Consider the following 14,641-nt stretch of genomic DNA (forward strand, 5'->3'; position numbering starts at 1 on the left):
ACAGAATTACAATATAAGTATATTTCCAATTTTGGATGCTAGGAATATTTCTTTAAGGTTAAGAGATAGTGGCTTCCCTCAAGTCATCAAGATAACTCTTTCTGACTGCAAGATTCAATTATACACTCTACTATCCCTAAACATTATGGAACATGCAGGAGATAATTATGCCCTGTTCACCGCCCTGAGTCCTTCGGGAGAAGGGCAGTATACAAATTTAATAAAATATAAATATAAATATATATAATGACATCATAAAATACCATACCTGATGCAAACATACTAATGTATAAAACGCTTCTCCTGCTGCAGCTGTCATCTCTGTATTGTGCTTTTGTAGTACCAGCATATCAAAAACCATCTAAAATTTAAAAACAAAACTTTATATCCTGACTTTTTAAGAAAAAAATGCGTTAAGCTGAAAGTGACAACTACTTTGTAGAAGCCTAGGTTTTAAGATGAGGACTAAATATTAACTTTCAAATTATATACATAATTGCTTGCAACAATGTGTAAGTTAGAACAGAATCATATAACAAAATGGATGCTAAATGGCTGAAGTAGAGACCCCTAATCTATCTGCTTAATTATGTTAAGAATTTTGAACTTCCTTACCAATATAGCCGACTCCCGTGGAAACAAAGAAAGAATTTTCTGTTGGAAAAACTGGGTACTTTTTAATAGATACCCCGGGCTCCTTAGTTACCAATAGGTAAAGGTAAAGGTTCCCCTGCACATGCGTGCTAGTCGTTTCCGACTCTAGGGGCCGGTGCTCATCTCCGTTTCAAAGCCGAAGAGCCAGCGCTTGTCCAAACACGTCTCCGTGGTCATGTGGCTGGCATGACTAGACACCAAAGGCGCACGGAACGCTGTTACCTTCCCACCGGAGTGGTCCCTATTTTTCTACTTGCATTTTTTACGTGCTTTCGAACTGCTAGGTTGGCAGAAGCTGGGACGAGTAACAGGCGCTCACTCTGCTACGCGGCACTCGGGATTCGACCCACCAAACTGCCGATCTTCTGATCGACAAGCTCAGCTTAAGTTACCAATAAGTTAAACTTAAAACATGGTTCATTTTACAAAAGCTGGCATCAAATGTGCTGTTAACCTGATTACTGGCTTGCATCCAAAAGGCTCCCCGGCAAGAGAAAGCGGTTTCCCATAAATAATATGGCACAAGGTTCATTCTCAAGGCTTTCTGAAGGATCACTAAGGCTTATGCCCCTCAACCTCTATTTCCTATTTTGCAATATTGTATTCGCCAATGCAGCATTGTGCAAATAAACTGAGCTGGATTTCCCAGAGTCCTCAGCAGCTGCGTGAAACGTGCAGTCCCACCATCGGGGAAAGCTACTAACACCGACGATATTTTACAGTGGGGGTTGCACTGTGCTGAATCCAAGCCACCACAATATTAGATAAGAGGATATGATATGGAACGATGTCTCTTACCTTAAGGAAGTGTCTCGTTGCTAAAAAGAGGGATGACTCTGATTCCTGGGTTTTTGCACATTGTTCTGCTAATGGTGTCAGAGCTTCTAAGCAGAGCTGGCAAACATCTGAACTCATTCTGATTATTCCAAGTCAAGAAATATATTTATTCCTTTGGGAGGGGGGGTATTTGGAAATTATACAGTATGTCAGGAAAACAGTAAATAGAAGTTAAAAACTGCCATTTCCCTATATATTATTTCAAGCTAAGATTACCACTGAGTGGCTGAAATTGGTTCCTCCTACAATATTTCTCCCCAGAAATGGTTCTTATGGCATTTCTGTTCAAATGAAATGAAACTAAGGAAAGTAAAGAGGGAGAATTTAAGGCTGAACACATAATCAAGTGAAGTGGGCCACCTTGTAGCAAATGAATGAGAAGCACAGGATATCTAAATATTTTTTTGCATTAAAATGTCATTGAACCTAGAAACTAGATAAGGAGAACAGACTCCATTCCTGCAAAATTGTAAAAGTGGTTTTATTTTTGCTGATATTTTAAATGCTAGAATACTCCGGCAAGAGGCTTAAACAATCCGGTGCACATGTATCCTGGTTCTTACTGCTGACAGGATGGGAAAATTGCAATAAATGAATAACTGCTTCTCATTATAAGGATGTTACTTCAAGCAAAGAATATGCAGAACTTGATGAAAGATTATATTAGACTCTCTGCCCAAATAAAATAAGAAATATGTGGATTCTCTCACACAGAATAACTTCGGTAAACAAACACAATGCAAATGTTCAGGTAAGTAATCAATAACTAAAATTGTTGACATTAAGGCATATACTTAAAAGTATATAACTAGTATACAGTAATATAATTTAAAGAAAGAAAAATAAGAGATCAACTTAATAACTCCTATTCCTGCTCCCCAAAAGAAAGTCTTAAAGGATACGATGTCATCCCCAATTCTAATGAATACATAAGGCTTTTAAACAAATCTTCTGGAAGCTGTGGAATTTTCTCAGGAAATATTTCACAAATAAAAGTAATTAGTTTGTAGTACTGATTACATAGTGATGGAAACTATGGAAGGAAAAAGTAAATAAATTTATGTTAATGAGGCTTCTTAAAATAAATAATTGTATTTCAAGAATACAAAGTAATATGCATTCTTAAATAATTATATTTCAAGAATACATATATCACAATTTGCCATACATACATAGTCCTAGGTTCTTGAGGTCAATACAGAATTAAAGCTGACATATTTTTTTAATTCATGGCCCATTGTTTATCACTTATTGTGATAAACTGTGGTGAATACATACATGCATGTTGTTTCATAATGGTTTGTTAGGCTCCTCGGTTTCAACCCAGTATATTAACTGCTTTGTTACACTAATTCTCCAATACCAAGCTATTCCACAGATGGTACTATTCACACATTTAGACAATACAAGATTTAAAAGGTTGTTTAAATACAGGCATGAGCTTGGTTGAAGCTCTGAATTAATGCCAGTGGTCATTTTCAGTCAGCCATGAGAGTTCTGGTAGTAGTAGAAAATGCATGCTCATATTTAAAGAAACAATATTTTAATTGTTAAAAATTTTAAAATAATGGTCAAAATTCCTCATCTCTTTCTGCAACACTACTGACACTGTACACACCTTTAACAAATCTTGAGACATTAAAGGCAGAATTAGGTTCACTCCATATAAGACAACATCTGCTGCTGATACGGATCTGTTTGTTGCTTGCCCAGGTTCATGTCCCCTAAACACTTCATCTAAAAATATGGAGAAGAAGGGAGAAATATAGGAATATAAGAACACATTCGGCTATCCGTAAATATTTTCTGAACTCTGAACTTAGAATTTCATTCATTATTAGTGAGCATGAAATGTGTTCATAAATTATTAATTAAGGTAATTGGAATACAGTGCTTGAATCCCAGTAAGGTGATTCCAAACTTAATTTTGCCTTCCGCAGTTGATCTTAAATTTTAAATTTTCCTTTAGAAAAATTAAACAATACAGTGAGGTGTATTACAAGCATTTGACTTCTGCATTTTCTGTATGCACTTCTTGAAACAGACACATTTTTTTAAAGTTAGTAATGTAATGTTAAATTATATCTGCTTTTTTCCTATTCTTTGGATTTTGAGGTGAATAAAAAGATAAAGAAATCCATCAAGAAAAATAGGAAATCAATTTTAAGGTGAAAAAGTCTGAAATTTAATAAAAAGATACTTTGTAATCTATTATAGCCAAAATTAATGTACCTCGACATACAATTATAAGATACATACTTACTCATTTCAAACTCTTCAAATTTAGATTTATCATGAGGCAGACCACTTTAATATATTTTAAAGCGACGATTCACTAATGATTTGCTTAACTTCTAGTTAAACATATCTTCTTATAGTTAAAAATGTAGAAGGTAAAAAACCCAAACAGTAATCTTATTAGCCACAAAGATTTGGCTGATAAATGAATATAAAATTCTATGAAAAACTGTACTTACAATAAATAATTATCTGCTTGGGGAATGGTTTCATATATTATAAACAGACAAATACAGGTTAACCAATATAGGTAGTTTTCAACCATCAACCATCCTTCCTTCCTTCCTTCAATTTATTTAAATGTATATGCTGCCCATCTCCCCAACAGGTTGGAAGTCATAATGGCCATTAAGTGCCCACATGATCACCTCATGACCTGCTCTTCCTGATGAGATTGTCAAATGAACAGGTCCTGCCTTAGGTCTTCCCTTCTTTGAGGCATCCATACTCAACTTCCTGCTCCTCGGGATCCTGACAAGCCGCCAATACTGCTTCCCAAGCTGCTGGGCCCCACACCCTCCCACCCTTGGGGAGATAGGTGGGGGCCACTGCTAGATCCCTGTGGTCAGTTGTAAGGGTGATCAACTGCAAAAGTGCTGCAGCTGCCGTAATTTTGGAACCAAGTTGAAAGTAGCTTTGTGGGGGATCTGGAAGTCATAAATCAAGGACTACCTGTATCTATACTCTATAATTAGTAATATTTATTAATGCCATTATGCAAACGTTTCAAAAATATTTGTGTATATATACTACTTTTTAAAGAGATATTTGACTGCCTACATTTCTCAACTGGTTGCTTAAATTCTCCAATGTTGATTTAAACATTCCATAAAAAAACAAACAATATAAAAATCAGGAAGTCAATAAACGATTAGAAAAATTGAAAGCCACTGCAGAACCAAATAGGAAAACATCAAAAACCATTTGAATTGATGCATCAGTGAACTGAGGTTTTAACTCTGAAGTTTAAGAAACCTAAGCAATGGAGCTCTGTTATTTGTTCATTACATCATGGTGTCAAGCGATAAAAGAGCTCTTTAAGTTTCAGCCATGTTATTTTCAGTTCTAAATTTCCCCCTACCTGTATCACTGAAATCTATAAATTCTTTTGACAGTAGGTTTGTGAGAAGCTCCATAATGAGAAGAAGATCCTGGTATTGGTCCTCTTCTGCTGTAACATCTATTCGTTGTCTACCTAAATTATTCTTGGAGTATACTTGAAGTAGGGTCAGACAAGCTTCATATAAATTCATGGCTTTAGACTGAAAAAAAGTGAAAAAAAGAAAAGAAGGCTTAATGAAAGATATACAGTTGCTAGAATGTACTTGTGATTCAGGCCTCAAAACCACTTCAGATGCTACTGATACTAAGCGGAATATACTCCATCCATAGCAAAGGTTTAAAACAATAAAATAACAATTCTTACTCATTATTAAACTTATTGCTTGAAGGGAACACTCTCCAACATAGTAAATCACATTGTCAGGCATACATTTAAGCAGTGCAGAATTTCCATTGTATCGTTATAACATTTTGTAGGAAATTCTATCTCTTGGTATTATTAATTTCTCCATTTTTAGGAGTCCTATGCTGGAAGAGGTAAGTAAGTGTCCAATGTATCTTTAACAGTTAACATTGGGGCATACACCTTCTATGTTGCAGTAAGTATTCTGTTGATGTATAACAGAGAACCTGTACAGGTAGTCCTTGACATACGACCACAACTGAGTTGAAAATTGCTATTATTAAGTGAGACAGTTGTTAACTGGGATTTGCCTTTCTTGCCACAGTTGTTAAAGTGAATCACTGCAGTGGTTAAGTTAGTAACACGGTTGTAAACTGAATCTGATTTCCCATTGAGATTGCATGTCAAAAGGTCACAAAAGATGATCATATGACCCCGAGACACTGCAGCCATCATAAATGTGAGCCAGTTGCCAAGCATCCAAATTTTGATCACATGACCATGGTAATGGTGCAAAGGCTGTAAGTGTGAAAAACAGTCATAAGTCACATTTTTCAATGCTGTTGTATCTTTGAATGATCACTAAACAAATAGTTATAAGTTCAGAACTACTTGTATTCTTCTTGACGTGGTCATATTCTCCATTATCTGGAAGCGCACAGCCTCACCACCCAGGTAGGTCATAAAATAATGCAAGCAAGGCATGAGACATAAATAATATCTAGCCCAAACCCTCTCCAAATGGATAAAACAGCACAATGGTGAAGGAAAATATTCTAAAAGAAAGAAATGCATCATGTCGTGAATCATCAACTCTCAGTTCTATTTCAACCTGATAATACAAAAAATGTTTAGAAATTCCAGGCTTTTCAAAACATTCTTCCAAAATGTGGAAATGTTTCAATTTACAGAGCTCACTGATTTCTTTTATTAGAAATAAAACACAAAGGCTTTAAGAGTATGAAAAGAAATTGATATTACTGCACAGATTTGTACATTTCCAGCATATATCTTACATTTAGAATATATTTTTAAATTTATTTACCTCTCCAAGATAGCATATTTGTTTATGTGCAACTTCAACAAAAACTTCTATGATGAGGTTAACAGTCTCTGGTGTATTCTTGTACACCTCCATGAGTCCAATGCAATTTGTAAGAAAGTCCATGAGAAAATTAAAGAGAATTGCTACATTGTCTATTTGGGTAGCCTCAGCAATACCACAAAGTGCTTCTAAGGTGGCAGTGATTTCCTGTTTCACCTCCTCTTCCTGGCAGATTTGTTGGAAGTTTTCTTGGTTTATCACATTTAAGAATCGTTGTTGCAGTGGCTGAAGAACCTGCAAAACAAAAATAAAAGGAAGTATACTGTAGCTTTCCTGCAGAAGCTAAAGATGCAGACAAAGTATTTTGACCCAAAGATTTTTCATGTAAATACACTTAACATGGATAACATATATATATATATATATATATATAACACAACCTAGAAGTTTAGGATTGATCACAGAAGTATTGCTTCAGTTCTAAACAAGTGGGCAATGGCAGCTTCTAAATATGCTAAATCAGACATGTCAAACTCATGACGTCACGTGACATCGCGCAATGTATCGGAGCTTTTTCGCCATTGCCGGCAATGGGGTGGGTGTGGCTTCCTGATGACACGTCCGGCCCATGGGCCGGCAGTTTGACACCCCTGTGCTAAATAAATTAAGTAAATAAATAATTTATTTCTTGTTCGAATGGTATATATAAAACATACCTGGCCAAACGCTAAAGGAATACCCATTTTGAAAAAGCAGTACGTATGTAAAACTTTAAGCAAAAAATAAAAATAAAAATGCTGAACTATATCCCATTGCACAGTCTAAGTGACTCTGGGTGGGTAATAAACAAAAGCTATAAAACAAAAATGCAATTGAAAACAGGGTTAAAAAATAGAATAAATATAAGTTAAAAGGCAACTTAAAAGGCAGAGGGGGAGCGTTTTCAAACTGATTTTAAAGAGCAAGGTGTTTTAACAGGTAGTAAATGTCCATAGCAAAATGTCTACGGAGATTCTCAACCATCCAGGTCATGGTTGTCCCAAAGGTGCTTTTTTCAAAAGGCAACTGGACTTTTTTTTTTCTTTTTTCCCTTCAGTCAGAAATGAAGAAGCTTCTTGCATGAGAAGTGAAAGGTTTTTCAAGAAAACAAACAAACAAACAAAAAACTAAGAAAGTCCAGTTGCCTTTTGAAAAAAGCACCTTTGGGACATCCACAGCAAAATTGGGATTGTATAAATGCTACTGGGGCTAGTGGGATTATTTTAAACAATTGTGGAAGAGATGTGTGGGAGAAACTGAGTCACAACAGAACAGCTGTCTATGGGAGTGGTGGAGGAGTCATATCATTTTTTGCTCTTTTAAAACATCACGAATGCCCTAGGGCCTCCAAAACCTGATGAGCATGGTTCAAATTCTTTTATGTTGACTTGTCCTTTCTGGTTTTGTATAATATTTTGTTTGCCAAAAGGGCTCATTATCCATTGTAAAATTTTACAACTAGCTGCTTCTGGCTCAAGAATATAAGCCTTTGTTTTTGCAGCCACATTTTTAAACACATGCCTCGTACTATTTTGAAGAGTCATTTTTGAAAAGCTTCCTTGAAGAAGAAAGGGGAATTATTGATTAAGAAATATTACATGCTTAATATTCCTTGCAGATAGCTGGTCATTTGCATTCTTTTAGAGATTCGTTTTGGAGGTTTATCTGTGTCCTCAAGGTCACCTAAGTAGTGCAATGGGTGTGAAGCCTTCTTGGAAGTGCTGAAAGGACTTTGTTGTAAACTGGAGATAGATGATGTCATATTTATTTATTTATTTATTTTTATTTTAATTCCATTTATATCCCGCCCTTCTCCGAAGACTCAGGGCGGCTTACAAGCTTAGCAGTAGCCTTCATTCTATGTATATGCCTGCTTATTAGGGCTTTCACACACACACACAAGCGGCATTATTACAAAGTCAGCTTAATTGCCCCCAACAATCTGGGTCCTCATTTTACCTACCTCGGAAGGATGGAAGGCTGAGTCAACCTTGAGTCTGGTGGGATGCGAACCTGCACTAATTGCAGGCAGCTGGTGTTACTTAAGGAGGCATTAGACCACTGCTCCACCAAGGCTCCCTCCCCTTCTGTTGACTCTAAAAGAATGCAAATGACCAGCTGTCTACAAGGAGTATAAAAATCCTTCCATTCCCCACCATCTAGTCAGAGCTGAAGAAGCTTCTTGGATGAGAAGCAAAATGTCTTCAAAGAAAAACAAGAAATCCAGTTGCCTCTTGAAAAAGCACCTTTGGGACAACCATGACCTGGATGACTGAGAATCACCATAGACATATAGTGGTTAAGATATCAGGCTAGAAACCAAGAGTCCTGGCTTAGGCCCAAAGGCAGCTGAGTGATGTTGGGCCAGCCACTCTATTTCAGCCTTAGGAAGAAGGCAATGGCAAACTACTTCTGAAAAAAATTGTCAAGAAAACTGCAAGGACAAGTTCAGGCACTCATCAAGAATCGAAAACTGACTCAAAGGCATGCACACATTCCCAAATAATACAATGCTAGTGAATAATTGATGCTCTAACTTTTTATATATAAAATTAAGTTAAAGGGTTTTTTAAGTCAACAAGAAAAAAAAATCAAGACTATGGAATGCCAAACTCTCACTTGCTGATTTCACTCATCTCAATTTTTGAAACAGAGATTGTACTTACTTCTGTCCAGTACTGTTGTTTGGTATCTCCATCCATATGAGCAAAACCTCCAAGAACTAAGGCTTTCATTAATGTACGTTGCACTGAACTGGATAGAAAGTGAAGAGGGGGATTCCGTCTGGCAAACTGTTTTGCTAAGTTCCACCAGTTTTCACACTGAATTACTAAATTTGCCCTTACAGAAAGACATTGAAACACAATAAATAACAAAGCAATAGCCTGGAACAGTTAAATAAAAGCAGCTTTCTCCCAGATAAAAAATTAACCAGACTCTTAACAAACGAGTAATACTCTAATAACATGGTGTGTGTTGGCACTAGTATTAAGAGTCATCATCAAAACACTTTCCTTTTGATTTGTTCATGAATAGAAATAGGACAAGAATAATTTATGTCTTGCCCACAATATTCTTCTTTTGGGAAATTAAACCTGAGCTAGCTATAGCAGATATTCTGTACTTATATATAAGCACAGGTTAAAAGGGACATTTATAAGTGAGCTTTGGAAGTGCCATTTCTATCTGATAATATGAAGGGATCGGTTTCTGGAAGACGTTAACAGTAAACTGAGGCTCAGCAAATTGTCTTTTTAATTCTTAATGTTGATCAGATCAAAGCAGTTATCACAATCATGCTCCATGCCTTGGAAATAAATATGGTATCTTAACAATGGTAGCTTAGCACTTGACTCATCAAGGTTCTGAAAAGAATCATTTTGTAAATGAAGTATGAGTTCCAGCCCTTAAATAACAGGTAGTCCTCAACTTATGGCCAGTCTTTTAAAGATCATTTGAAATTACGACTGGCCTGGAACAAGTACTTATCATCTGCTGCAATGTCATGGGGTCACATGACTATTTGCGACTTTTTTTCTACTTTCCACCCATTTGGAAAATGGGTTGCTCTTATGATTGTGCGGCATTCACTCAATGACCTCTGCAAAAATGTTGTAAAATTGGGTCCAGTCAGGTGGGATCTCAACTTACAACTGACTTATGATTGGAAATCCAGCCCCAATTGCTTTTGTAAGTCAAGGACTCCCTGCAATACAGTTCGTTCAAGCAATATCAACTTATTGGGTAGTAAAAACAGTTCCAACTATTTTAATTTAATCTCTGTTTACCTCAGTGTATGCCTAAAACTCTTTTGAAGTAGTTCAAACATGTATCTTTACAACATACTTTTGATGGACAGGCAATCTATATTGTGAATGTATCCCAGATGCATGCTGGTGATGTGATCTGTCCTCAAAAGATACAAATTTGGAGTTTTAAACTCTATTAAGTTTAACATATGTACTTTGTACTTAATCCCACTCAACCCATGAAAAATAAATATAAAAATATTTCATCTATCTGCCTTCCAGATAGATGGCACTAGGTAGTTGTTCCTATTAACATCTAGTTTGGTCTAGAAATTCTCAGTTGGGATTCTTATAAAGGCATTTATTTTTTCATCTAGGAGTATAACTTTTAGGCTTACCTCTCTCTCCTTTCTACCAAAGTTACTAGTAGCTGCACAGTGTCATTAGCAAGATCTTGCTCAGAACTCCACACTGCAAGATTGCTGATTACTTTTTCTAAAAGGTAGCCCACAATCCATTGGGCACCCTCAGTGTCAGCACCAAATGCGGTGTTGAATGGCAAGCTTATCTAAAAAAAAAGTTAATATTTATGAATGCCATAGAAGACGTATATTGGTTGTATATTGATAAGAACATGGTCTGACGTCTAATCCTTCTTTTGCTTATACCTTATATTTGATCTGTGGATTGTAAGTTAAAAATACATGTCCGTTTTGTTCAAAAATGCATTAGGAATAAAATAAGTGAAGGCACATACAGATTGAATAGATAGATCCAGTATGGCAGGGGTACCCAATCCCCAGGCCACAGATCAGCACCAGTTCATAGCCGACCAGGAACTGGGCCACGCAAGTGAGAGAAGCTCCATTGCAAGTGCAGGATCCAGGCAGTGAATAAAACTATGCCCCCCTGTCAACAGAAAAACTGCCCTACGTGGAACTGGTCCCTGGCACCGAAAAGGTTGGGGTCAGCTACATTATGGTGTTTCTGCATACATGCACCTAGTAATTTTAGAGGAATATAGCTGGTCCACACATGCAGCAGAAGCAGATGAGAAATCATAAAAATGTTGTGCTATTTTGAATATTCTCCCCATGTATAAATTCCCTAAAAGCCATTGTAGTTTATTATTTATAAGGAATATCACAAAAGCATACCAAAGAATAATTCTCCCATTGTATTGTATAACAAGACCTTTTTTGTTTCATTTTCTTCTCCTTTCATTGTACATTTAGATCAGATCGTATTTACCGTAAGTACTGCAATGAATAAGCTCATGCTGTTTGTTGCAAAATCTCAGAATTTAGAATAGAGCTGGAAGTGACCTTGGAGGTCTTCTAGTCCATCCCCCTGTTTAAGCAGGAGATCCTATGCATGTTTTAAGAAATTTGAAATTAAATGCAAAAATCTCCACAAGTTTAAAATTGTTTTACCTGGTCATATAGTTTTTCATCTACGAGGAGATAGGTTTTTGCCCACCGTTTGAGGAACCACACAATATCTTTCCCCATTTGCGGGCTCAGAAGGTGCGTAAGATCTGCTCTTATTGCTCGAGACTCCACTTCCGAAACTCTTAGAACAGAAGACAATAACCTGAAGAAAATTAAAGATACCGTGACTTTCCCCTAGCACTCACTGATGTTGATTTATGCTTAAACACACAGAACCTTTAGGTTTTTTTTAGGTTTTGTCAGCTTCACCATTTCTTCCAATAGAAAACATTGTTTTCTGTTTGGAATACTAAGTTTTCCAAGTATTCACTCTTTTAGCCACTGAATAGCAGCATATACTGCCCATTCTTTACCTTACTGTAGAGGCTAGTAGGAAAATCCTCAATGGTTAATTTAGAAATCTCAGGTTATTGCTGCAGGAAGAACTAATTCTCCAAGATTAATACAACATAAGAGTATTTGAAATTTTTATTGAGACTGTATACCAGTTAATATTATAACTCTTCAGCCCAAGACTAGTTTAATATTGCTGAAGAGTTTTCCAAGACACAGCACTGATTTTCAGTTATTTAACTCATGAAGGAGCATGTTAGCCAAAGAAAACAGTCTCTTCAGGGGACAGTTATCTTGGAGAAAAGAGGGAAAGTGATGCCACAGTTCAGTGGCAACACATACAGCTCCCTCAAAAGAAACCCCAAAGTATAAGATCACTTCCCATTTACATACTCTGAGGCTGCCCAGTTGGGATAGATTTTTTTAACCCATAAACCTGGGGAACTCTACCCAAATAGAAGGCAGTACTGGACTGGTAGTTTGATACCTTAGAAATTTATTTCTCGGTATTGCTAAAAGATATGTCTGCAGTAACCACTATATAACTTCTATTTAGTCAATGCAAGTATGCAGGAAGGAACTACTGAAAAACTTGCTATCCTGGTATGAAAAGTGGCTTATAAGTATTCTGGAAATGCAGAGAGTCTGTGGTACACTGGCTCAAATTTATCTTCTAAACAGCCAAAGTATTTATTGCCATTTCCTTAAAATTTAAGAACTCTATGTCCATCCCTCCTTACTTTTAGCAGTTTGATCTTCAGATCTGCAGAAAATACTTATTCCTGCCAACATTTACAATATTACAGACCATGTAAGGACTCAATATAGCAGTTTTATTACAGCAAATAGAGACCATATGCATATTAATAAAGACATTGTTTTTCTCTTATAAAACATTTTTTTTAAAAAAAACAAATGGATACTAAAAATTTAATTCAATATACTATGCTTCCTTATTGTGAGGTATTAGAAACAGGTATTCCTCTTTTAACAGAGTAAAACCTTTTAAAATACTCTCCTCAAAGTGCTCTGAATTTTTACTTAAAGACAAACAAATTACTTGAGAATTTCAATTTTGTTGACTTAGAAAGCATTCTGTGACTTCATACTGGCTTACAAAATTGAATATATGTTCTACCAAACATATTTTGAATAGCTATTTCTGCCTTGCTATAAGATATTTATTTTGATTTAAAGATGCACCCATGTCACATGCCTGTAAACATGTTCACAACAACTCATTTCATTTTCATTTAATAAGCAATGTACTTCCTTTGACTGACACACAGCCCTCCAAAAGTGGTGTTTGTGTTATTCTTGCACCACCACCCCGCCCCAATTTTCACTTATACCATAGTGCATCGTAAGGTTTGCTTAAAGCAAAAAACCTTAACTACTAAGGTTTTTTTTTTCCTCAGTCACTACACCTTAATTCTACAAAAAGCCTATTTAACTTTCTTTCACCAGTTCTGACATTCACATTGTTATCATGGATTAATAATTTACAATGATAGCCCTATCTATTTCTGATTTACGGTTCAATATTTGGCATTAAAATACTAAATAAATTACCTAATAACAGAATCGGTTCTGTTGTACCCTGGAATGGAAGAGGCCTTTTCTCCTGGAGATCCAAGAATTTGAAGCGTTGTATTGATGTCAACCTCAGTTGAATGCTTAATGGAATACTCCATTATTTCTGGAGGTATTAGCGGAGTCTCTCCCTGAGTATCATTAGCTAAGAGGTAGCCTTAAAATTAAAAGCAAACAAACAAAAAAAGAAAGTAGTGACCTCATGTTACCTAGCCTAAATTAAATACTGCTTTAAGGGCCATCAAAAAGAGAATTGGCATCAATATTTGGCTAAATTCTATGATATGCTTAAATTAAAACTTGCATTTATGTTACAGAGTTCAATTTGGTTTTGTATTGGATTTCTACATGTCAGAATAAAGTCTATAAGCAGCTACAATTACTAGGGAGAAAGTAGCAAATAAAATTAAATCCACCTTAAATCCCAAAACAAATATAATTTTAAAATAATACATCTCCTGTGTTGGCCATCATGTCACTAATACTTCTTAAAGGTTTTTTTTGCATTTGCAGCCTAGGCTAGACAGAACCTCTTCAAAAAAAATCCTGTAATACTGGCAGCTCTAACCAATTAACTCCTTCCAGAGGGAATATATAATAGCTAAAAATGCAGAGGAAGGTCTGAGAGAAATTACACAAATTTAAAGTTCAAAACAATGTGTTGGGGGGGGGCACAAATAATCTTGTTGTTCCTCCTTCCATGGATTTGCCTGAAGCCTGCAGTATCTGTTCCTCCAGAGGCAGAAGACCTCCTTCTTAATTTGCAACATAATATATCAATATCAGGGTTTATCTCCCAATATTCACACTCTGAGATACACCAGAGTAGAGATGCTGGAGTGCTTCCAATCCCCCAATGCATTTGCATGCAGTATCAGCATAGCAGCACTTGAAGGCCATTAGGCTCTCAAAAAGAAGAGTTTTATGCCAAAAGGTAAATGAACAAAACGTTATAGCATGTGTCTTAAGACATTCATTTCCATAAAACCTCAATAAAAAGTCTTTGCTTGTATATTGTGACCCAATATGTCAGTAAAACAGGACTATTGTTTTAACATCAGTTTGGAACACATAAACACATTTTAGTGTCATCTGAGATATGGTCATATATATACATCCACTGTTGAGATATCTGGATAGGAATGCGCTTATGTATTTCAAACAGATGTGAAAATAA

The 14,641-nt window shown here is 36.0% G+C and overlaps 1 protein-coding gene across 1 annotated transcript in view; it reads right to left on the bottom strand.

Annotated features, from left to right (window-relative positions):
• Positions 1-14,641, bottom strand: part of XPO4 (exportin 4) — an 81,626-nt gene that overhangs the window by 4,723 nt on the left and 62,262 nt on the right. Inside the window, exons 13-22 of the mRNA XM_083362021.1 lie at positions 13,444-13,621; positions 11,521-11,680; positions 10,486-10,655; positions 9,005-9,179; positions 6,300-6,593; positions 4,871-5,051; positions 3,110-3,228; positions 2,394-2,524; positions 1,453-1,570; positions 269-361 (exon numbers count right to left, since the gene is read on the bottom strand). Of these exons, the coding sequence (XP_083218147.1) occupies positions 269-361; positions 1,453-1,570; positions 2,394-2,524; positions 3,110-3,228; positions 4,871-5,051; positions 6,300-6,593; positions 9,005-9,179; positions 10,486-10,655; positions 11,521-11,680; positions 13,444-13,621 (1,619 nt within the window). The remainder of the gene's footprint in view (positions 1-268; positions 362-1,452; positions 1,571-2,393; positions 2,525-3,109; positions 3,229-4,870; positions 5,052-6,299; positions 6,594-9,004; positions 9,180-10,485; positions 10,656-11,520; positions 11,681-13,443; positions 13,622-14,641) is intronic.

This window comes from Vipera ursinii (genome assembly GCF_947247035.1).
Source record: "Vipera ursinii genome assembly, chromosome: 4".
In the NCBI taxonomy this organism is placed as follows: domain Eukaryota; kingdom Metazoa; phylum Chordata; class Lepidosauria; order Squamata; family Viperidae; genus Vipera; species Vipera ursinii.